This window comes from Besnoitia besnoiti, chromosome IX, assembly GCF_002563875.1.
Source record: "Besnoitia besnoiti strain Bb-Ger1 chromosome IX, whole genome shotgun sequence".
Lineage (NCBI taxonomy): Eukaryota > Apicomplexa > Conoidasida > Eucoccidiorida > Sarcocystidae > Besnoitia > Besnoitia besnoiti.
In genome coordinates, this window is record NC_042364.1 from 2010940 (window position 1) to 2035289 (window position 24350).

Below are 24350 nucleotides of genomic sequence, written 5' to 3' on the forward strand. Positions count from 1 at the left end.
CCCTTCCGCAAGAGGGTGGCGGGTTCGTAGCAGACAAGGCGAAGCGAATGAGCAGTACAGTCATCAAGTGTCGCTTGCGCTTGCCCCCTTGCACAGCCAAGAAAACAAGCAAATGTGTTGGCGCAGACTTTCCCTCGACACGCTGTTCGGAACACTGCGGCGGACGCGCGAGGACGCAGGGTGATCCTTGGGTTCTGACGCCGCTCTTGAGTCTCGGAAAAAGCGATTGCCACACGCACCCCGCATCGCGAGCCAATAGGCCAGTCTTACCAAAGAAATATCTCGACCCTGTGTAAGGACTCCTTTCGAACCGGGCGCACGCCCCGGTCACTCAGCTTGGACAAATACATGGCGGGAAGCTGCAATGCCTTCTCTTTGTGAGCGCCACACGGCACAGGCTAGTCCACAGAGATCCTCTGTTATTGGCCTAGGGAATACCTCGAATTTTCGTCTGAGTTAATCTGCGGACAACAAGCTAAACACAGGTAAGAATAGCTCGTGCGCTGCGGGCTTGTATACTTGGAGTCCGCAAACAAACAGTGTATTTGTCATAAGTAGTAGGGGTCTCGGAATCCCGCTATCGCTCGAGTGGGTGGGAATTCGACGGAGAGTAGCTCACCGTCGTTCAGAAAGGAGGCACACACCGGCTGGCTGCCGGCTGCTTCAGCCCGTGCCCTTCGGAGCTGCAACAGTGGCAGCAATGGGCATGTGCGACCGTACTCGAGTTCCACACAACGGAACTGGGTTGATGAGACGGGACGCAATCGAAGGAGACAGCAAGCGCAAAGAAGTGACTGGAAATCCCTTCTGCAGCTTAGGAGAACCGGTGGGGGAAAGTTCTTCACTCGGCGATACCTTGCGCGCGCTGCCGCCAGCGCACACCACCACCGTCACAGATATCAAAATTAGTCGGAGAATCCACAGCTCTACATGCACAGAACAGCTTCTGCAAAGAAGGCGGATAAAGGAAGAACTGTGTTGTGCTCCGGCGCCCTCGTTTTCGCGAGACACAGTCAGATGACGCGTACACGGCTAGGAACACACCTGTGTTTTGTGTAAGGCCTCCGATGAAACCGGGCTACTGAGCTCACGTTTGGCAGAAGGGGCGATACTTACGTGGCGTTTCCGAACATCATGCGAGCAACAGTTTCCGCTCTATTGACTCTCTTAGCAGAGACGAGGCCACTCTCTACCGCGAACATCTCTCTTTGTTGCCGAGTTAGTGCAGAGCTTCCTTGCTGGTTCCCGCATAGACTGGAGGATGGCGAATTCGCATGAGCAGAAGACATTCCTGCACGGTGACTGCCCTTACTGATGACGGCATGACCAGACCCGCATGGTAGCACCCCTTCCAATCTCCCACTTCAGCGTCTCAGGTTACAAACACGTGTCAGACGTCGCCTTATTCAAAGGTGTTGGTTCCGCGGAACCGTGCAAAGGGGTATTGTTCGCTACAGCAAGACTCTGAGCGCGTCTGCACGTTTGGCTGTACAGGTCATGGCGGAAGAGTGCGGCGCCATGTATCCTTCTCTGTTGCCAGTACGCGAGAGGAAATGAAGCTCTGGTGCGTGTAGGTAAAAAGTAGAGCTCTTGATTGCCTTCCAGCGGCGCGTCCAGTTGCCAGTCACCCGCAGCCTACAACGCCAGCAGCCGGTTCGCCAAGGACTTACGATCCACACCCCCTCCCCCTGTTTAGGGTTTAGCACACCTCCGCCGCCACCATTCGCTTGGAGAGAGAATCGGAAACGGCTTTCTCCCCTGTGTTGTGGTGCTTTACCTTTTTTGTGCCGAAAATTCGTGTTGGTCTGACGAGCTCATGTTCTACTTTCTCCGTCCCCCCTCCCCGCCAGTGTTGTCGCGCCTCCCGCGTGCCTCAGCAACGCCGTGTGCAGCTAGCAGGTGAGCCTTCTCGCGTTCCTTTTTCTTTCCTCGTATCCTGCCCATCCAATCACCCTGCACCTTTACCATCGTGGCGCCGTCATCCCAGAACTATCTCGCGTTCATCTTCCAGCTAGACACAAGAACTAAGTGAAGGCGTTTGTGCTCTAGCGTGACGCAATGCCCCGTTGAAGACTCGGCCGGCGGCGCGCAGAAGAAAAGGCGCGTGTTTTCCGTGTGCGTCCTCATTGTCATTGTAAATTGGCACTCTTCGCGTGTTGTGCACAGGATTTTACGCGTAACAGTGTAAACGAGATGTTTTCTTTCAGTCCTGGCTTCTGGACTGTGTCTCGTCGCTTCCGCGCCAATCCCGGGCGAATTCTGCAGCGTCCGGGAAGCGCCAACTCCCGCCGGCGGCTGCCCTATTCACTTGCAGTATCTGTTCAGAGTTTCGTTTTTCCAGTGACTTTTTCCCGTCCGAATTTCTCAGTCCGTGTGGCAGCACCTTTGCATTCGTGTTTGCCGTTCTGTGCTGGGGCTTCTTCCTTGCGTACGGCCATGGAAAAGACGTTTTCCCGCGCATGCGTTCGAGAACGCGGAGTTCCGATTCGGGCGGTAGTTACCGACCTTGACGGAACTTTCCTCAACTCTTCGCACGGCGTGTCTCAAGGGAACATTGCAGCATGCAGGCGCCTTCGAGACAAACACATTGCTTGCGTGTTTGCGACCGGCCGCCCGCACGTGGGCACGGTCAAATGCATCGGTCCTGAAAAGCTTGAGGCTATGGGGATGCCGGATGCCTATCCAGGCGTCTACATGAATGGCTGCGTGGTGTACGGTCCCACAGGCGATCTGCTGCACGCGGAGTACCTCGACGCAAACCTGCAAAAGGCTGCCATGCAACTGCTGGAGGAGCGAAAGCTCCTGAATCGGCTGTGCGGCTACAACGAACAAGGCATATTTTGCATCGAAAAGAATCAGCACACGTGGCACACGCACGACGAATACGACGAAGGCGCACCCTTCGTGGTGCCGTCTGGCGACGCTCTGAAGGAAATGCAGTTTTGTAAGTTAACTGTGAATGGGAATCAAACCGAGGTCGCGGAGTTTCGCGCGCTCTTGGAGGACTTTGCGCACAAGCGCAACGGCCGGTGCGTCCAGCCGATCCCCGGGAACGTCGAGCTGATTCCCCTGACGATTTCGAAGGCAAAGGGGCTCGATATCTTGTTTGCCAGCATGCATCTGAGGAAGGAGGAAGCCGTGGCGCTCGGCGACAGCGAAAACGACTTGGAGATGCTTCGCCACATAGACCTCTCTGTGTGCGTTGCAAACGGCTGCAAAGAGGCTAGGGAGGCGGCAAAGTTCGTCACAGTCACCAACGACCAGGACGGCTTTGCTCTCGTCTGCAACGAAATCTGCGACGAACTGGAAGACAAAGATGTCCATGCGCCGCGGGCCGCAGTTTAGGCGCCGCGCCGGGCATCGGAGTAATAGGCAGAAAGAAACCGGCATGCATCAGTCCTATACCTGCGTATAGGCCGGCTGAGGCATTTCGCAAAACGCGAACAAGACGACAAGCGGGCGTCGAGCCGGCGAAGAGAAAAGGAGGCGAGGACCCCCACGCAGGGCTGTCTGTGCGCGGCGAGTTCGTGCGCGAAGATTCTGCACAGCCTCGGATTTCGAGGATGCCTATGGCCGCGAGGCGCGCACATGTATCTGCTTGTCAGTGCTGGGCTCGAACCCCGCTTGTTCACGATGCAAACCTGCAGTTTTGTCTGTGAAGCGATCTGGTTGTTCATTGCGGGGCTCCATGCCGTGTCAGGTGGGAATCGGTTCCGCGGCAAAAGAGCTCTAGTCACCGGGTGTATGCGCGCGCGAGAAAAAGAGGACTCCTGGCACTCACCCCGGGATCAAGGAAACGGGGGGGGGGGGGGGGGTGGGGGGGGGGGTGGGGGGGGGGGGTGGGGGGGGGGAAGGTCGATTATTTTTTACAAGGCAGATGCGTGTCGTCAGGCAGCCGATTTGAGTGCCGTTAGTTGCCGCGTCGGCGCGGTGGAGTCTGCGCTCCATTCCGTTCTAGGGCCAGCTTCCGTAGGAAGCGGATAGGCGCTTTTCTGGCACTGCGATTTTGAGTGTCTCACGCTCGAATTTTCCAAATTCGCCAGCGTGAGGAGACGCGTTTGTGCCGATTGAGAGGCGGAAGACACTATTATCGCCGGGATGAACGGGAAGAAACCTAACGACTCTGTTTCCGCTGGAAAATACAGAGGCTGCTTGTGAACGCCGCCCACACGCAACGCTGTAGGCAGGGCCCCCGCCGTGCTGCGCAATAAGTCTCGCGTTTTAGCGGCGTTCACACGTGGAACGTTCAGGCGTAGTCAGGCCTGACACGAAAGCGGGGGTATATCCTGGAACAAAGTCGCTCTGCCCTACTGAACGGCAGGCAGCTTTGCAGAACGAAGCAGTTTCCCTGCACCGTAACACGCTCCCCCGTCGGCGACGTCCACGAGCAGAAGGAACACCCGGCACGCTCATCTGAGTAGGCCGGCATAGCTGATTCCAGCTTGCATCGCTTTTTTCTAAGCCATCTAGGAAACTATGCGCGCGTATCCATCCAAATTTGTAGGTGACGCTGAGACGGGATGGTGGCTGCCCTCCGCGAGACTCCGCGGTGGCGAGTGCGCGCGAAGATCTGCAGTCCAGGGTTTTAAGGGGCGCTTGTTGCATCTGGATACTACGTACCTGGGATTTCCAGAGGACCGCGCGGAGAATTCGGTTTGTTTAGGGGAATCACCTGAGGCACAGCTGCCGCCTCGCACCTGTGTCCTAAGTAGGGACAGGCGTGCCAAGTCCTCGTCAGTTCGCCGCGAACTACATTCACGATCAGAAGGGCTGTGTAAGCGAAGAGCGATGTGAGGCAGCTTGGAGCCAGCAACCGAAAGTGCTTCCTCGTCAGTTTGCAACGTGAAGCCGCGTGCGCCTCTCTCACCATACTGCAGCCGTGTGCAGCGCGCAGGTGTACGCACTCGTCGACTCCGGCGTCAGCTCGTGGCACGTGATGAATCAGAGAAGATTCTACGTGCGCGAAACGCCAAGCGTCTTGGAAGGCGCGTGCCAGTCGCAAAAGGGGGAAACTAGCGTTTCGCCGCCCTCAGCGGTTCGCGTTTTCTGCGTCTCAAGCGCCGGATGTCGCGTCTCCGCCTGTCGCGACCGTTCTGTCTCGCGGGAGACCCTTCGCAGAAAACCCAGTTCCCTCCCTTCCACATATCCACACCCGCCGCTAACGTTTGTTTGCCTTCCGAAACAGTTAAGCAAACAAGGAGACGCTGTCTCCCGGGTCTCACTCTGGAATGAACGACACCGCCAACGCTCCGCCCTCTGAGGCCGCCGCAGTTGAGTGCAGAACTGAAACGCGCGCGTAGGCGGGTGCGTTTGAGCACGGGGCCTGAGGAGGGCCCGTGGCGAATGGGTGGCGGAAGGACGCATGCACGGGAATGGTGGATGTTGGCTTTTCCTGTAGAGGTTGCATTTGTTTGGAATTCAAGTCAAGCCTTCTCTTTGCTGAAGACCAAGAAAGTGCTCGTGCTGTGACGCATTCACGGGGGAGGCAGAGTTCGCTGTGTTGCAGCTTCTGCCGGTGCGCACACCTGCGCCGTTTGTGTTGGCGGTCTTCGCCACCCGACGCCCGCGGAACGAGTAGAAAAGAAGCCCCGGGCGGACGAGCACTGCGTAGTTTGCGATGGCAAGCCGGAGGCTCGAAGCGTGAAGATTCTGGAAATTGGCCTTACTCCCTCCGCGGGTGTCTGTACATCTGGATCTTTTCCTCTCGTCGTTCTGTATCCACTTCTTCTTTTCACACAGGCTGCCATCTTTAGCCTGTTGTGGGCCGGCAAGAACGCGACACTACGCAGGAGATATGTTGTTGACGCATCGAACTGTGTATTTGTAAACGTGTCTTCCCGCCAAGTTTGTGTCTGTTCCTCTCCAGGTTCGTGTTTCTGCATCTTTTATCTTCGCGCGAACACCACGTCCAGCGCACTGGGCGATAACCATCTCGGCGAGGCGGCCCGCCAACCTCCCCGCTCCGTCTGTTGTTTCGACATCTTCCTTATCTTCGTTTTCCGGCTTCCTCTCTCTCCCGCGTCTTGAATAAAACTTGTCAAATTGCTTGCTTCGCGAATGCTCAGCAAAGAACACGTTTTAATGCAGAAAGGCCACTCGTGAGTCACGCGAGAGAAGGTCGCCCCGTGTTGGCACACACGTTGCTACGTCGTCAGTGTTTTAACAGCATCCGAAAGGAAGAGTGTCCTTCCTGGCTGTCTGTGGTTTCTGGTCCTTCCCCTCTTTAGAAAGGTTCCTTTACCGCGTGCGCGGCCTTTTTTTTTCTTGCCACACAAGGGCGTTCGAATCGTTCAACATCACACTCTTCCCTTGTCCGTGGTTTCCGCCCGCGCTGCCCCCAAGCGTTTTCCGTCTTGAACTCCTGGAGCTTGTTCTTCGTCTCCTCGCCGTCTTTGATTCACGCTATCGGTCGGTGTGTTTGCGCGTGTGTTTGGCCTCCGCGTCCACTGTCTCTGTCCGCGTTTTCACCATGGAGGAAGAGACGATCTACTTCAACACGTCGCGCCTCGAAGAGGGCGGCTTCTCCTCCGCGTCGCCGTCGGCGCTGATGCTGCCGTCCTCTCTCCCTTCCGTCCAGCAGATGAAGTTCAACTTCCGGCAGTACCTGCATCACGGCGGGGGTGAGCTGAAGCGCCACCTTCTCGCAGAGGCCGAAAAAACTGAAAAGTGCCTCCTGCACGTGGACTTGAACGACTTGAAGGTATTCCAGCACCACGTCGCCGACGCAGACCTGAAGTGCGTGAGCACTCCCTACTGCAAGAAGAAGCACCACGCCGCTCCGCCTGACTTTGCGCGCCAACTCGTCGCGGTAAGCAAACGGTGTTCAAGCCTCTCAACCCTGGAGCCGCCGAGTGCTGCGCGAGGAGGGTCGCCGTGGAACGCGGCGCGCAGGCGCGTCAGACGAGCCGCCTTCTTCCCCTTCCCCTTTCTGCACCAGGACAGAGGCAGGGGTCACTCAGGGGCAACTGGCGGGGAAGCAGGAAAATGGGATCAGCCCAAGTCGTAAGAGCGGGGAGAGAAAAGGAAGCAGTGCCCAGGCTTAAATCCAGAGCTGAGAACTTACATGCCGGTTGCCATTAGACGCCCTCGTCACGCACGCCTCGGCGCGCTCGCGCGCTCGGGCGGACGCCCTCCCTCCATGCTGCGTCTTCCGCTTCGACGTGTGCGATGTCTCTCCGCTTCAGGGCCTCAGCCAGCGGCCGCTGGTGTACCTGCCCACGTGCGAGCGCGTCTGCGAAGAAGTCGTTGAGAAGAGCGCGATTCTCCCTCCGCAGCAGCTCACGGCCTCGCTCGCCAGCGGCGGCGCGCCCGGCCGCCAGGGACGGCGCGGGCCTGTACAGGTAGGAGGTTCAGCCGGCGATAGTTTCTTCCGCCGCGCGTTTCTTTTCAGGAACAGTTCTCGACAAGCGGCCTGAGGCTTTGGTCTCTTTGAAGGAGGAAGTCGCAAAGTACTTGTTGTGTATCCTTCAACGGATTCCTTATTTTCAAATACGAAAGCATGCAGTCTCCCGATACGATGCCGTCTCATAGAGCCGGGGGCGTAAGTGGCCTCCTGCACACGGATGTCAGCGACGCCGCACACAGGGGTTCGTGGCTGTATTTTCGCATAGATTCCTATAGTTGCAGAATCATATACATATGATATGTACATGCTTGCGTTTAGTGTGGTGTTTTGTGTGCTGTGCGCGTGAGAGGCGAAATAATTTGCCGTCGGCTTTCTTCGCCAGTCGTGCCGTGGTGGTGTTTGCACAGAGACGTGGGATCGCGTGGAGATGGTGTCGTTGAGCTCGCTTCTATGTGGCGCGTTCTGCAGGTTCAAATCAACCTGATGGACACTAGCGCGACGCACACCCCCATCAGGTGAGAAGATGTCAAGTTGCGCGCGGCCGTCCAGCAGTTTCCTTCTCGCAAGCCGGTATCAAGGCGCGATACCTTTGTAGCTGTATGGCGCGAGCGTGCGTGGAGGCGCTCGCGGTTGAGAGGCTCGTTCGAGCCGTAGAGCGCCCCATGCCTGCTGCGTCTGAGTTTTTTCTTTATTTTAAGAGAGTTTCAATTTGTGAGGGTTCTGTGCGAGTCCTTGGGTACTCAGACACCTGCTGTCCAGACAGCAGGAACAGTTCGTCGTCACAACTGGAATCATCATCTCCTCACGGCCTCCCGCGTCGCGTCTGCAGGTCCGTTCTTCGTGATCCTCCTCGTGGGTCTCGTCACCCGCACACGAATACATACACTTCTTTACATGGAGACCTGTGTATCTATAAATCTACCTATGTGTACATATATCTACATACATATATATACATAGATGTAGATGTAGATATACACATCAATATGTATGTATGTATGTATGTATGTATGTATGTATGTATGTATGTATGTATGCGTAGATGCGCTTTTGTGTGTAGGACTGTGACGATACGTGTATATATGCATATGTATATATATATATATATATATATATATATATATATATATATATATACGTGGATGGGGCGCGAATGCATCCTCGCCTATCCTTTGCCGCATGCGAAATACCTTTATCGTTTGTGGCTTATCGCCTGTGAGCTCATTGGCTGTCTGCGACTGTGTGTGTGTTTGTGTGCAGACTGTGACGATTCAGTGCAGATACTGCAACCATAAGATGATCATTTCGCTGCCCGAGTGGCGTGAGCAGCTTCAGCTGCCGCGATTCTGTCTCTACTCGCAGCAGCGCGCCTCCGTCGCCTCCACAGCGGGTCCCGCCTCGGTGCTCGGCGGCGCCGCCAACGACCTCGCAGACCTCGGCTGCAAAAACAAACCGGTAAGGCAAATGTCAAACATCTTCGCGCCGACATCCACTCAACCCTGATCCTCTGCGCCGGCAGTGTACTCAAACAGGTTTCCACACACAAACAGATAGCTACAGTTGTACGAGTAGATAGGCAGACAGGAAGGTATTAGACAGATAGAGATAGGTAGACAGATAGATACGTAGATAGATGGGGAGATATAGAGAGAGGTAGCTAGATAGCGTTCTGTGCCTGTCTCAGAACAGCGCGTGTTTCGAGAACGCTGCTGACGGTCTCCGCGCCTGCGACTTGAAAGCCGCACGACGCCCGCGGTCTTCGCGGGGGTCAGCCGAGGCCTAGTGCGAGCGCCGAGCAGTTTGCAGCGGACTCGTCTTCTGGGCTGCCTTTCTCAGGATCCCTACTTTATCGTTACGAACGAGTGCACATTCGTCGACGTTCAGTCGCTGAAGCTGCAAGAGTTGCCTGAAGACGTAAGTTTTTTTGAGGGTTTGGGGTCTCCTGTCCATCCGCTGCGGCCCAAAGACGGAAGCCGCCACGCAGACCTGGGGCCCATAGGCGGCTCTGACGCCGGCGAGGTTTCGCCGGTCGACTCGCACAGACGTTACTGTGTCCACGCGCGTTGGCGTCTTGGACTTGGTTGCCTCCCTCGGACTGCGACATCCCCAACTCTGCCGGCGTGTTGCGTCTCTTTGGGCAGACGAGAGGCCGTGCTCAACCGCGCCTGCCACCTAAGGCCCGTCTGCGTCCGTCTGAAGTTTTTAGCTTTTCCTATTATTTTTTTAATTGATCTTCAGGTCCCCACGGGAGACATGCCTCGGCATTTGCTGCTCAACTGCACGCGCTTGCTGACGGATCGGGCGTTCCCTGGCGACCGTTTGATCATCCACGGTGTTTTGACGACGAACTTGACTGCGCCAGGGATCAAGCAGACGACAGGGAGAGGTGCGATGAACCTTTGAATCCTCTCCGCGGGGGGGTCGGCCGATACACCTCGTGTATCTGTCGCCACGTGTGTGTAGGGCATGTGATTTGATTGTCTTTGGGTTTTGGAGCGGCAGGGACGACTCGGGGACGGCTGTGTAGAATAGCACACTGACTGATATCCTCCGTGGACGCGGCAGGCCTCCTGTAGGTGTTTGTGTGTTGAGGCGCATGCGGCAGTTGCCTCTAGCTGAGGAGGTGGCGGATGGCGCGCAACAAGTGAGTGCGACTTTTTTTTCAGAGGCAGAGCAACCGCACAGCAGCTACCTGCATGTGCTGGGGCTTCAGAAGGTGTCTTTCCTCTCGCTGGCTCGCACGCGCATGTCGTTCACGCTGACTGAGCAGCGTGACTTGTTCTACAAGCTTGCGCAGAGTCAAAACATCCTTGACAAAATCGCCAGGTAAGGGACGCGCGAAAAACTCTCTGCCGAAAAGCCCTCCCCCGAAACGCCCTCGCCCCGTCGGCGGTTTAGACGCGCCTTCGCCTCATCTCTCGGTCTTCAGTTGTGTGCGCGAGGGCAGTCTGCGTGAATCCGCTGCCCTTCGCGAGCCTCGCGCGTCGCGTCTCCACTTCGCTTTTCACTTTTCAAGCGGGGACGGGTTTTTATGTGCTCAGGTCAATCGCGCCGGCGCTCTACGGCATGGAGGAAGTCAAGCGCGCGTGCGCTTGTCTCCTCTTTGGCGGCACACAGAAGATCGTCGCGGACGGCTCCAGGCTGAGAGGGTGAGAGCCGCGCCTCTTCGGCGCTGAACGCCGCGCGCAGTGTCCTCCTCGCGGCGCGTGCTGTCGGAGGGAAAGCGGAGAGAAGGAGGCGGGGGATCTTTCGGTGGAGCGGAAGACGTGACAGCCGAGGCGACGCGGAGAGGCAGACAAGGTCTGGGGTGGCGTTGATGAGCGCGAGAGAAGGAAAGACGTGCGGCCCTTTGGTCGATGCGAAATGCCTGGTTTCTTGCGACTTTCTGTCGCGTCTTGCCTTTAGAGACATCAACGTCTTGCTGCTCGGTGACCCCGGTGTCGCAAAGAGTCAAGTCCTCAAATTCGTCGATAAGATCGCCCCTGTCTCGGTCTACACGTCAGGTGAGTGGTGTGCATGTGCCTGCCAGCTGACTGTATTTCGAGGGCGTCGTTCCCCTGTTGCTGCGTGGCGGTGCGCCTCTCGTTTCCTTTCGCGCCTCCAGGTGGAGTCGCGGTTCATGCGCCCGCCTCTTTTTTTGAATTCTCTTTCAGGCAAAGGAAGTTCCGCTGCGGGTCTGACGGCGGCGGTCCTGCGCGATCGCTCGGGCGTGTTCACTCTGGAGGTGCGTCTGCGCGGCCCGTCGAGTCGCCATTGGAAGCTGTTCTGATATCCATGCGTGGAGTTACATATCCGATAAAATCCTCGCTCCCATGGTTTTTGAAAGTTAACGCTGAAACGTATGCAGTGTGAAGTTGGAACGCCATCCAGCTTCCTTTCGCGGCGCCCCCCCTCCCCCCCCCCTGTGCGGTGCCCACTCGTCGCCGTTCACTGGGGTTTCGCGACTCAAAAACTGTTTCTGTCGCTCTCTCGGCGTGCTTACTTGTGGGTTTAGGGCGGCTGCATGTGTCTGGCGGACGGCGGCGTTGTGTGCGTCGACGAGTTCGACAAGATGGACGAGCGGGACGTGGTCGCGATGCATGAGGCCATGGAGCAGCAGACAATCTCGATCAGCAAGGCGGGCATCAACACAGTGCTCAACTCGCGGTAGGCGCCGACAAACGACTTACTGAGAGCGACGTAGGGCGGCCGCGTGTCTCGAGGGCGCACACCTCCGCCTCCTGCGTTCCGAGAAGTCTCTGGGGAGTGCGGCGTAGACTCCCCTGACGACTCCTGGCTGCATGGTGCCTACTACGGAGGCGATTTGATAAACTGTCGCGCGGAGGTAATTCATCACCCCGTGAACCTCAGTTTGCAAGTCCGCTCATGTGTTCGGTGCGGCTGTGTTGCGTGTGCAGATGCGCCGTCCTCGCCGCCGCCAATCCGTCGTTTGGCAGCTTCGACGACACGCAGGACTCCTCTGAGCAGCACGAGTTCAAGGCGACGATTCTCTCTCGGTAAAGCCTCTCGAAAAAAGCAGAGACCTCGTGGAGTCGGGAGCGCGGCGAGACGCATTCTCTGCGGGAGTCTGATGTCGATGCATCACACGCATGGCAGCTGGCGGTGCGAATGCGTGGATTCCGTACCTGGCTGGCGCACGTCTGGCACGGCGCATGTGCATGCAAAGGTGTACACGTCACCACGCATTTGCGCGAATCCGTTGTTGGATGAGCTATGTTGGGCAGTGGACGGCCTTCTCTGTGCATATGGCGTTCAGGTTCGATCTCATCTTCCTTCTGCGCGACAAGGAAGACTACGCGCGTGACGCGGCTCTCAGCACGCACATCCTCAAACTGCATGCGGTGAGTCTGCAGCGCCGCGAGCGGTGTCCCTCCAGATTCAGCGCATGCCGCACGGGTCTGTGCGCCGAAGCTGGGGGGAGTCGGCGCGGGTATCAGGGGCGCCGCATGTTTTCGCGTGTGAAGGGCGCCAGGGCGGGTGTGCCTCCTCCACGGAATGCGTCTGTTGGGCTTGCGTCCCAGATTTGCGCCTCTGCGCGGCCCGCATTGGCTGATTCATATACATCTGCATACTTTTATATATATTATATTTTTATATATAGTATATTTTTATGTATGACTGTGCGTGTGTGTGTGGTGTGGATGCACCGTGGATGTGTGTAGCGAGGCGCCAGTTGAGTCCTCTTCTCTTTTCTTCGGCTCGTCTGCCGCGCCTCGGAGTCCGCGTTGCGATTCGTCCTGTCCTCTCGCGCGTCTGTGTAGTAGTGTGATCCCATGCTGAGTGAAGACAACCGTTTTTCGAGATTCCTAAGCGCTCAACTGCGTGGTGCGCGCGTCTGTTTTTCAGCAAAAAGACGTGCGGACGGGCGAGGACGAAGACGTTATCCCGTTCGAGGTGTTGAAGAATTACATCCAATTCGCCAAGAGCCTGCCGCCGCCGCTTCTTGGCGCAGACGCCCGCGACGCGCTGAAGAACTTCTACGTGCAGACCAGGTGAGAGAGAGGGGAGGCGCGCGGCTTTCTCTAGAGCAAAACTAGAAAGCTTGCTGCGTCCACTGCGCCAAGCGGGGCCTCGCGACCCCGATTGTAAGCCGATCAGGGCGCCGAGGAGTTTCGCATCTCGCGTCAGCTGCAAACCTCCGCTTTTTCGAGTGTTTGCCATGCCTGTAGGCAAGATGTGCGCGACGACAAGCGCTCCAAGACGCGCAAAATCCCCATCACGCTCCGTCAGCTCGAGTCTCTCGTGCGCATTTCCGAAAGGTGAGAGAGAAATGCGCACGGCCTTCTGGGAAGGGACACCAGCGACGCGTGAGGGTGCTCATGCGCAGAGCGCGAGAAAGCCGAACCGACATCCAGTCCAGTGACACGCGAATCAGCCTGTGTGTAGACTACTACCCTTTTAGGCGTGCAAAAAAGCGCGAACATTCACATGCATATATATATATATATATATATATATATATATATATATATATATATATATATATATATATATATATATATATATATGTTTGTGAGTAGGTGCGTGGCGAGAGGCTGACAGACTGACAGGTGCGCAGATTTGTGTGGAGGAGTCGTTTTAGACCCGGGTTTTGGGGGAGCTTGTGCGCTTGAGGATTAGGGCGCGCTGTCGCGGGCGATGCTTGGTGGGTTTGCTTGGTTTCCGGATGCGTTCTTCAGTTTCGCGAAGATGGAGCTGAGTCCAGTGGCCTCCTCCAAGCATGTGCAGATGGCTATCGAGCTTTTCTCTGTGTCGACTGCGGAAACGGCGCGCCACGCGCTGGTCTTCGAGGGCTTGTCGCCAGCAGAGCAAAAGCTTATCAAGGTGAGAAGCGAGGTGCGCAGCGAGCGAGCCGCAGCGAGTGAGCCGCTGGAGTTGGCATCCGCATGCATCTGCTTGTCTGGTGTCGCCCGTTTTCCTCTTCAGCAAGCGGAGGAGGCTGTGCTCGGCCGGCTTCAGAAGGGACAGCGCGCGCAGCGCAAGAACCTCTTGAGAGATCTCCAGATGCAGGGCTTCGACAAGAACGTTCTCAACAGGTGGGCGAAACTCGCAGACAGCGTCAGAGGGGGGAGATGCTGAGGAGACGCACATGCAGAGCTTGGGAGGATAAGGCGCGTTAGGCGTTCCTGGGGCCCGCGAGAGCGCTGAGGAAGGCTGCTTGCGGCGTGTGTGATGTCTGCAGAGCTGTCGCCATCTTGATCCGAAGGGGTGCCCTTCAGGAGAGAGGCGATCGCTCTCTCCGCCGGCCGTAGGCGCTTCCCACGGCGGACTAGTGCCCTCGGGGCTGCTGAACAGGAGATTCGGGGCTCGAAGAAGGGAGAGCGCGGGCTTCGCAGCTCCTTAAGCTCAGCAGAGGCATTCTGCGAGTAGGGAGGGGGGAAAGAGGGGGAAGCACGTGGATGTCGGTCCGGTGTTAGTCGCGGATGCAGCTGTGTTTGGACTCAGCGTCACCAGAGGGAACTATTGTAAAGCCGCGGAGCACACGCGCTCGCCTTTTTGTCGTATCCGCAGGTCTCGTCTTTCGTGTGCACTCTTCTTGCCCGTGGCACAAGCCTGCTTAGGTGTTTTCTCAGCTCCCTCGATGGCCCCAGTGTCTGCGTCGCTTCACCCTTCTGAGACGGGGGGGCGGGGGGGTGAGATGTGAGTCCTCGATGTTTCGAATTGAAAAAGTTCTTCAACGTGCGGCTCTTGCACTTTTAGCCACTTAGACTCGAAGCGTTTCACCACGCAAACGCCAGCCCGCGAACCGCCCCGCGTTGGCGGCGGCCCGTTGCGCTCGAATTCCTCTTCCTGCAGAGATCTCGCCGCGCGACGAGCAGTCTCTGCAAAAAGAATTCTCAAGTACACGACGCACACTCGCACTTCTCGAGGGAAACTTCTCTGCCCCACGTTTCAGACTAGCAAACAACCCGCGGGACGGGCACGGCGAGTCCCCTTTCTTTCCACTGCGTGCACACGTCCTATTCTGTCAGTTCCGTAGTCTGGCTGTTTAGACCGACTTTCGGTCTCAAAGGTGACCACTGCACGTGTGATGCATGCGTATTTATGATCCGACCAAAAGGGTTCACTGTGATGATGCGGGTTACGGTTACGGCTACTCCACTCCACCGCATGTTGTTGCAACCCACGTACGAATCCCGAGCGACGCGACGCATGCGCTTCAAACTGCGCGGCAAAGAAGAGCGTAGCGCTGTCACGCGATCAGCGTGAGAGAATTTCGCGGTCACACTGATGAGAAGACTCGCTGTGAGCGCTCGCGAAAGTGCGGCTACGCGTCGACATCTCCGGGCGTGGGCGCCGCGAACGTGTCGAGCTTTCTCGCTCTCACGCAACCGGAGTTTGGGTCGGATTGTTGATGGCAGCCCCTCAGGATGCTGCGGGAAACTGACAGAAGACTTTGATCAGGCTAGCGAAGCCTTAGCTGCAATGCGGCACAGAGAACTGAATAACTCATTGTGAGACGATTGCAAAGTTTCTGTTGCCCAAGCCCAGGGACATACGGATGCACTTGCCAGCTGCCGTACCGATGTATATATATATATATTATATATATATATATTATATATATATATCAACAGATGTATATATTGATATGTAGACATACATACACATACAAATATTTTGACGTCTATACGTATATCGATCCCCGTTGTTATGGGAATGACGCGTCAGCGGAGCAATTCACAAGCCGCGAAAAGAGAGGTCTGTTTAATCTTGTTGCCCTGAACTAGTAACCCGTCGACTCATTAGATTTCGAATCATACAGTGCTGTCGAGTCCACTTTCGGGTACTGTATACTCATATGTCAGTACCAGGCCTAGTCTAACGAGAGAGGCAATTACCGCTTACATGCGATAGGATTTAAGCTTTGGATGATATGGCTTTTGGCACCGCATAACGTTTGAAAAACCACCATCAGCATGAATGTGGAAGGGCAGTTCTAGCGAAGACGAACGCCTCACACCAAGACGGCCACAGCGTCCTTTCACGCGCATCAGGCGAAGCCCTGCAAAAGGCTCGACGGAATCCTCAAGAGGCAACCTGATTCGATGTATCGAAGGTCGAGGGAAATGCACACTCAACAAGGTGGGCGTAGTCGTTTTGTGCGGGAGAGTGCATTCTGAGATTTCACCTTACAGCTTCAGAAGATTCGCAGGCAACGCCCCCCCTCCTACAGTGTGTGTGAAGGACCTTCCAGTGTGCTGTGAAGAACGCGTCGAACAAAGTCACGAGCTGCAGGTGTGAGGAGCGTGTTACCGTTACACACTGTGCGACAAGTCTACTCGTAAGCGATGCTGTTTCTGTGTCCCTCTGACCACGTGTGACGGCCACTAACCTGTTGGCTTCATGCCCCCCTGCCCCTGCGCACGCCGCTGGGTGTGTCTCTCAAGAATTTTCCGTTGTGAAGTGAGGAAGGTTGCCCCTCTGATAATACCACAGATTACGACGACCTCCAGAAAAGAGCCAGAGGTCGCCTGCACATGGTGGCTACAGTTTCGCTTTGCAGCCACGCACACACCCACGATGACAGATACAAAACAAAAGGTGGACAATCACGGAAATCGCCATCTGTTCGAGAACCATGTAAACGTTGGGTGTACCCTTGCCCCGTGAAATGTGCGCCACTTGCACACTAGACCCCTACTTAAGGCGCACGCTGCCGACGTATATAATGCGGCATATGCCACGCTTCGCGAGAAGAGACCCACGGACGGCGACCGCCACCACAAGCGAGGTAGACGCAGTGGAGACGAGCTCGTGTTGGGTCTCTTCCCACTTGACCTCCCAAGAGGACGCCTTTTTTCCGCAGTTTTTACGTTCATTGGGAATGTCACTCCGGCGAATACCATTGGCAGACAGCGAGACGCGCACCTTGGGCTTCAAAGCGGAGCCGCTCCACTGCCTCTCAACACAGGGCGTAAGGTATACCCAGCTCATACATCCACGGCCCCCAAGAAAAGCCTGCTTGTCCTCTCCTCATCAGCTGACTTTCTGCATTCTTTCCTTTATCAAAACTCGACGACACGTCTGCTGTCGGTTCTACGTTTCGCTGCGAGTCTCCACAGACTTCGACGATAAAGCCTGCGTCGCAGCACTGCATTGTCTCGAGCGCGAAATTTCCGCCGCGGGCGTCACTCACACACGAGAAGAATCATGACGCGCTGTCTCTGAATTCGTGTAGTGACAGAGAGACTGCTTCATTACGCGGTGAAGGCCGTCAAGAGCAAAGTCGCGCCTGCAGTCAGCAGCGCGCAGCTAATGGCACCGAAGGACGTAAATACCGTAGAGGACGCAGAGCGCTGAACAGGACACAAGCAAACGCACCACACACACAAGACACTGACCATGAAAGTCACGCAGTTGAGTGTGTGTGTAGTTGCGAGGCGAGTCCTCGGCTTCAGGGCGGCAGCCCAACATGCGTCGCCTTACGGCCACACCGCCTCCCGTCTCTGACCCTCGACAGGACGTATCGTGAGCACCCTTTGTCCCTTCTGAATGGCCTATACGACAATTTCAGTGAAATGCGGAACGGCCCGCCACGGGTATGGCAGTACGTCAGAAGTCGCACACTGAGCCTACCAATGCTTTCACGGTCATATCCTGGACTTTATCTTCGTCGGTGAACACGCTTGAAAGCTCTGACATGGGAACGCCCTCCGAGCTGTCCACGACGGCGAGGTCGATGCCCTTGCTTGCCGAAGCCGCAGTCGAGATGAAGGAGTGCTCCACTCTCGCAGGTCGCAGCGGCTTGGTGTTACCCTGAATCGAACAGTCACAGGACAGTCGACTGAGCCTTTACCACCCCTCGGCGGCTTTTCTGCAACGAAGCGCTGCGTGTCTTCGTCACGCGCGTATGCGGTCACGCGAACCCGGCTGCGGCACTCGCTCAGGATTCTGCTACACGCATATATGCTACAACTCGATCTAGAAAGAAAGGGGATGCTGGCGCGGTCGCCGCTCCTGTAGACAGGGTCCCATGCGGACGAACGGGTGAGACGCACCGAGCCGTGGCGGGAAGCAGTTTCCGTGAAGGCAGAGACAGCCGCGTCAGCCATGTCGGCGAGTTCCAAGGCCGAGATGGCGCTGTTGTTCGAGGCCACCATCTCGCTGACTGGCGGAGTGGCGACCGGCTTCGACGACCCGAGGAAGTTGTCGTTCGTCGAGAAAAAGATGCGCCAGCAATCACGGTACACTTCCTCAATGTATTCCCCGAAGCGCTCGACTAGACGGGTGTGGTTGACGGGCTGCAGGGGCGCCACAGACAGAAAAGAGAAACAGTTGCCAGAACGACCCCCCACTCGCTGGGCGTTTCGCTCCGCTGACTAACTCTGGCATCAAAGCTTATGTGGCTCCTGAATCCTCGGCATCGCCACGACGGTCGCTCTTCCGATGCCCCCCCCTAGGAGTAGAGCCCACGCTGACATTATTTCGGCGACGCCTCCTTGACTCACCAGCTGATCATGGTAGCCGTCAACGATGGTGCCATCCGGACCCATAGTCTTGTTGTAGAACTCTGCGAGGTCTACGTCGGGCTTCGGCAGCAGGAGCGTGAGCAGCTGTGCAGTAGTCGTCACAGCAGCCTGAGGCAGCAGAGCTCCCCAGACATCAAACACCCGGTCCCTGCAACAAAAAACACAGCACCGCGAATGCCAAACGAAACTGACATAACGACGCTGGCACGCCCCAGCGACCGATATAACCTTGAAGGCGGCCTCGACCCCCGCGTGTGTCGCCTTCACACGGACGACGACGCCGTCGCCCGTAAAGGAAACCAATCCTCGTCCCCCCAGCATACGCCAAGCATCTGCCACGCATCCGCCACGCCGACAGGCACACAGGCACACGGCCGGCGTTCGCCGGCAGGAGCAGCTTTTTCCAATCGACACTCCCACACAAAGCACGTGTCTGACTCGAAAATCGCTTCGTGATTGCCTTTGCTGATACTCGGCGCTCACGTCATGTCGAGGTATGCAGCCTTGACGATTCGCTCCACTTCCTCAGTGTTGGCCTCGTAGGCGATCGTCTCATTCTGCATCTTGAGCATGCGCAGGCGGCTCATGATGGCGGTGACCTTCTGCTTGATCGGGACGGCCTTTGTCTGCTTGGGCATTTGCTGAACCCTCCACGGCATTTCTGGCATCTCTCCAGGGATACCGAGGGCGCCGAGTTCTCCTTTGTGGGCAGCGTGTGCGCCCTTTCTGGCTTCGTGCGCCTCCTCTGTGTCCTTTTGAGGCTCGTCCCCGTCTGCGCGGTCGGCTTGGTGCTCACTCGCACCCGATGCGACACTCGGCAGGCGAGCGTCCTGTGCCTCAGGCAGCTGCATCTTCGCAGCATCCCTCTCGTAGGCCTCCACAGGCGAAAGAGGCGCTTCTTGTTCATGCTGCTGGACGCCGACCGCCGGCGCAGCCAGTGCAGCAGAAGCAACCGGCTGCAACAGCTGGGGGCTGAGACCGCCAAGAGGGGTTGCCACGTCCTGCTCGGCAACCACGCCGTTGACAGGTCCCTGGCTGCCGACCGTCTGAGGCATCGGGCCTGGGCCGGCCAGACCTGGCATCGTCTGGGGCTCCTGCGGGTGGAAGTCCGCCGGCATCGGCTGAGGCGCAACTGGCAGGACAGAGCGGAGCTGCGGCTGCTGGGCGACGACAGGCACGGCGACATCCTGAGGCTGCGCGAACGCCTGCGCAGCCGCGGCGTTCACGTCGAAGTCACCTGTGGGCACGCCGAGAGGCGAGACTACCCCCGCAGCCAGCGTCGCGGCCGCCTCGGGGACGAATGCCATGGACGACTGAACAGCGCCTGGGAGAGTCATGGGTGCAGTCACGGGCATGATTGGCGCGGCAGTCGGCACGGCCGCGACTTGCGGGGGCATCTGCTGGAAAGGGATCTGCTGCGGGATCTCCTGGACTTGAAGGAAGGAGGCAGATTCGTGCAGTTCTTCGTCCTCCTTCTTGTTATGTTTGTGCTTTTTCTTGTGCTTCTCCAGGGGAAGAGCAGCCATGAGTTTGTTTTGTTCGCGGACGTCTGTCGAGGGCTCCGCGTTCTGCATCAACCCCTGAACTTTGAAGAAGCGGAAGCGGTAGAACTGCTTGTGCAGGTCGATGGCGCGGTCCAAGAGCCCGCCGTCCTCCAGCACCACTTGCACGAACTTCTGCGCAAACGTGTTAATAGCCGCCGTGAAGGCTTCGACCGTCGCGGCGTCTTGCCCGTCGAGGTTGACGCGGAAGATCACGCTGCCTTCATTCACAATCACGTTCGCGCCGAGGTGCGCCTCGTTGCCGTTCCCGGCGCTGCAGAGAATCGCAACCTGGTTCGATCGGCGGCGCAGCAGCGCCGCACGCACGTCCTCGGAGTTGAACGCGTTCAAGCCGTCCGTCGCCGCGGTGCGGAATTCCTCGAGCAGCTGCGCAGCGTCCTTATACACGTACCACAGCTGGTCATCGAGGATGCCGGAGTCCATCGCTGTTTTGTAGTTCGACACCAGAACTTCGATGATGCCCTTGCGCTCGACTTCGGAGCCGCTCGTCGCTTTGCTCGCGTCGAGGTGTCCCAGCCAGTTCTGCGCAAGGACGTGCGAGAAGACAATCGCCGCCATGCAGTTCTTTTCGTGCACGTATCTCTCAATCAGCTTCTCGTAGGCCGAGCCGCCGCATTTGAGTTCCGAGGTCGCGGTCGCCGACGCCTCGCTGGAGCCATCTTCCAGAGTCTTCATCTGGCGACAGACGGGGCCTGTGCCGGTCTGCGGCGCGCACAGCTCTTTGTTATCCATGTGCTGCCGCAGATTCTCCCTCAGCGTCTTCCACTGCGGAGAGGCGGCCATCAAATTGGTCGATGCGCCGCTCAGTTCGTCCTCGAGCATGCTTTGCATGACCGCCTGAGCCTCGCATTCGTCCTCCGCATCTTGGTCCTGCTCACTCAACACGCTGTCTTCGTCATCCTCTTCATTGGCGAGGCTGTCGTCGGGCGAAGCGACCAGAGCACCGACGCGCTGGCGCGCCCGCGTCGCCTCGACGAGGCCAACTGACGGCAAGAGAGAGAATGAAAGCGAAGAAGACGTGAAGTCAACGCCCTGCCGCTGAAGCAGCGGCAGAAGGAAACACAAAAGAGCTGGAAGGCGAGGCATGTTGAAAAACCTAATTGAGCGCTAGCATCGGACAGCGTCCCCGCCGGTTCCCGGCGCAGAGGAGGAGGGGGGGGCCACGCCCTGCGACTTGTAAAACCCCGAGCGCCTGGGGGAGCCGCGAAGAGGCGGAGGTGACGGGAAAACAAAGTATGAAGAGACTGAAGTCAACTCAAATGCACGCAGTCGAAAACGGAAGATGGGGGGAAGAAGAGATTGGCCGCTCTGCGTGTCCAAGAACTTGAAAACTGGGAAAGAAATCCTGAAATTGAGGGGAAGAAGACCTCCAAGGAAGCGAACATGGTCTGCAAAAACGCCAGCATAAACACAACACAACTGCTCAGCCAAAGTCCGCGGTCAGCAGGGAACAGGAAGCAAATACAGCGTAAAAGGACGGCCGCTCCGGCGTACACAGGCCAAATGGACGATGTAGAGACAGCCTCTTTCGAGTACGTTTTCGAACAACGTAGAAGACTCTTCTGAGCACGGCAACCCAAAAATGCAGACTACGTGTCTAACCCCTAGGCACACTCTGGGGTTCTGGGGCACCGCAACACGTCCTCCAGTGAGTAGGGAGACAGGATAAACTCAGACAAGTGCAAATCCTGTGGATGCGACTTCTTCTGACTCCCGTCTACTATCTCGATTCAGCGTACAATTGAGGCCCGGCACGGGCGGCAGGTCGAACGGGGCCACGCTACAATGTACGAGTTCGTTTTCCCCCCCCCCAATCACCGTCAGCCAAAAATCGCATCACGCGACTTTCAAAGGAAGTCACAGAGCCGCAAACAAAGGAGAATTACAACTGTGATAGAAAAATAAAACAACGTGCGAACATTCACGGAAAAATTCCCTCGCAGTCGTTCATCGGCCTGTTCACACCACCAACCCTCCCGCCGCCGCTCTCGTCTCTTGAGTAGCACACCGAATCGAGACGGAACTGCGAGCTGGCAAGACCATCCACGAGAGGAGGCGCAAAAATTTGTCTGGACAGCCAAAGAGAGCAACAATGCAACAGATAAACGAGGAAAACCACGTTCTGTCGAGCACAAACCACGGGAAAGTGGAGCATCGACGGCTAGCCACCGCCACTCACCAACAGAGCAGGCGTCTGACCCCGTCGATACTCTTCGGGACGGGGGAAGTGGCTACACGTCGCGACGGAGCTTACGAGGAAGTGCGTAGCAAAACCTACGTTTCCGGAAGGAAACACGAAAGTAAGTTCTACACGGGGATTTCGCGTGCGTCTCTAGGCGAGCGTCGCATGTGAATGCCACGCAAGAGAGTACCCTGTTGTGCGATGGTAGGTGGGATCGCACAATCCCTGCAACACGCGCATGTTCGCGAGTTCCCTCCTCCTCTTCTCCCTCGCAACGAGAGTGTGTCGGATGAAATGGATCTATAACGCTCTATAAAGGCTAGATAACCTCGGGCGAAACGACTCACCCTGTGGTAAACCTTTTGTGCCGCATCCCTTCGTCCTCAGGGCAAACATGTGCTTGCGTCGTTTTGTCGTCTGCCCTTTCTCGTGAAGAATTCTGTTCACGCGCTGTGGCTCGGGGCGGTTACCCCGCTGCTCGGGTATCGAGCCAGAGGGAGGAAGAAATCGGCGAAGGAGCTGCTGCGCCTTCTTACAGGAGAAAGTCACGCGGCGTCGGATCCACGGGTGACGAAGTGGCGACACAAGGGGTTTTTACTCGCTCAAAAATGCAGAATTTGGGGTGAGAGGAGAAAAAGGAATCGGCGCCGCCGTGCTTCGCCGTTCCAGCATGCCGCCGCCCCATGCACTCGAGATTCCTCCTTCTCCGCCGCGACGCCAGCGCCCGAAACCGGGCAGCCGCACGGGCAAGCACACTGGCGTGCGCCAGACGCCTGCCGGATCGCTGCCGAGCGCCTCGTGCCGCCATCCTCAAACAGCGTGATCCTTGGGGAGGGTTGCAAGGCGAAAGCAGCCAACTGCGCGTTCCAGAGCGTCTGCGTTTCCTTCTTTACTATTTTCGGCGGTGTCACTTTCTCCCGTCCAATCCCGAAAAGGCTGGGCGCCAGAGAACAAACATGAGCCATGCAGGGGGACTGCACACCGGCCGTCGCCGCGGTTCAAACCTCAGCAACAGGCTGGACTTTCTAAACAGCCCGGAGCAACAGAAAAATAAACTGAGGGGCTACGGGGAGCTTCGCAAAGCCGAAAGACGAGCCTCTCGTCCCGCTGTTAGAAGGCTTCCGCCGATAGAAAAACTTATTTTTCGAGTTTCCAGGGAAACAAAAGACGTCGCCAGGTACCGGCTGTCCGCCGTGTGCAAGGCGCGACGTTTTTTGAACAGAGTACCCGCAAGAGGCCCTGCACACGCCTCACATCGCCCGTGCCGTGATTCCGTTTCATTCGCGGACGAATCGAGGGCTTGATGCGAGGTGGCATTAGACTCTGGATTGTTTTGTCGCACCGGAGTCGCCAATTCTTTTTTGGTGGAAGATGTAGAGTCACGCCGGCAGAAAGTCCGTGCCGGTGGCGCGCGGACCTCTCTGTGTGAAGATGGCGGTTCATGTTTCAAGTTCGAACAGCGAAGGAAACGCTGGGTTCTATGTTTCAGACAGTCCAGGTAGTCGTTCGGACTGCACCGAAGTTGCAGGTTGCTCGTCGGCGGATTGCTTCGAGGTGGAGTTAGGGCTTCAAGTCTGGGACGTGTGTCCGGGTTAACGGCGTATTTCGAGCGATAGCTGACACAACGCTGTGTGTGAATCTGTTCAAGTGTATCTCCCCTCGCTGGCAATCCACTTCGACACTACCATGCACAGAGTCGATGATAACGATGACTCCTGGCTCGGCCCCTTGCCGAGCGGGAGACATCTCCATTCGGAACGGAAGTGGGCGGGGAACTTCAGGGGTCTCACTGGTGCCATGCTCAAATTTACGTCTTCTTGTAACTGCGTTGAGCCTCAGAAATCAGGAGGGCACAGGACCGTAGCCTGAGTCCTTTCGTCAAAGGCCAGAGGAGAGACTTGCTGCTTTGCCTGAGGTGGCGCACGTTCGCGTCTTACGCGAGGCGTCATGCATCATCAGCACTTCTTGCCCTGTAATGGATCGTAAACACTAACGGAAATGAGGTCTTGCAGTACGAGCGCGTTGCTTCTTCAAAGAGCAAACGGAGTTTCTCCAGTGACGAAGGGGCTCTGAAAATTTCAGGCTGCTACTATGCTTCCCCGAGAGTGACGCAGATGACTTGTTACCTGGGCAGACAACTGGAAACTCAGTGCTCCTGCATTGCTGTCATCAGCACCAGCGGACGGCTGCGAGGCAGACCCCACTTGGCGCAGCCTAAGCCGTTTCCGCGTCCCAAAACACGGTGTGTTCGCTCCGACTCGGATGGATGAAGTGGTTAGGATAACCCC

At 57.0% G+C, this 24350-nt stretch overlaps 3 protein-coding genes across 3 annotated transcripts; 2 read left to right on the forward strand and 1 right to left on the reverse strand.

Moving 5' to 3' along the window:
* Window positions 1-2436: 2436 nt before the first annotated feature.
* On the forward strand, window positions 2437-3345 carry BESB_014530 (Cof family hydrolase subfamily protein; the record flags this gene model as incomplete). Its single annotated transcript, XM_029360182.1, has 1 exon — window positions 2437-3345. The coding sequence occupies one exon, from the start codon at window positions 2437-2439 to the stop codon at window positions 3343-3345; it is 909 nt and encodes a 302-aa protein (XP_029216849.1).
* A 3124-nt stretch (window positions 3346-6469) lies between these two features.
* Window positions 6470-14097, forward strand: BESB_014540 (putative DNA replication licensing factor MCM5; the record flags this gene model as incomplete). The annotated part of the gene is made up of 19 exons (XM_029360183.1): window positions 6470-6808; window positions 7185-7340; window positions 7814-7860; window positions 8090-8174; window positions 8606-8800; window positions 9182-9259; window positions 9584-9731; window positions 10012-10171; window positions 10387-10494; window positions 10751-10848; window positions 10999-11069; window positions 11340-11491; window positions 11743-11841; window positions 12102-12186; window positions 12692-12837; window positions 13015-13104; window positions 13525-13669; window positions 13772-13881; window positions 14028-14097. The coding sequence occupies 19 exons, from the start codon at window positions 6470-6472 to the stop codon at window positions 14095-14097; spliced, it is 2382 nt and encodes a 793-aa protein (XP_029216850.1).
* Window positions 14098-17046: 2949 nt separating this feature from the next.
* Window positions 17047-20966, reverse strand: BESB_014550 (uncharacterized protein; the record flags this gene model as incomplete). Its single annotated transcript, XM_029360184.1, has 5 exons — window positions 17047-17145; window positions 17426-17605; window positions 17848-18090; window positions 18298-18466; window positions 18802-20966. 5 exons carry the CDS (start codon window positions 20964-20966, stop codon window positions 17047-17049), a joined length of 2856 nt encoding a protein of 951 aa, XP_029216851.1.
* Window positions 20967-24350: the final 3384 nt, after the last annotated feature.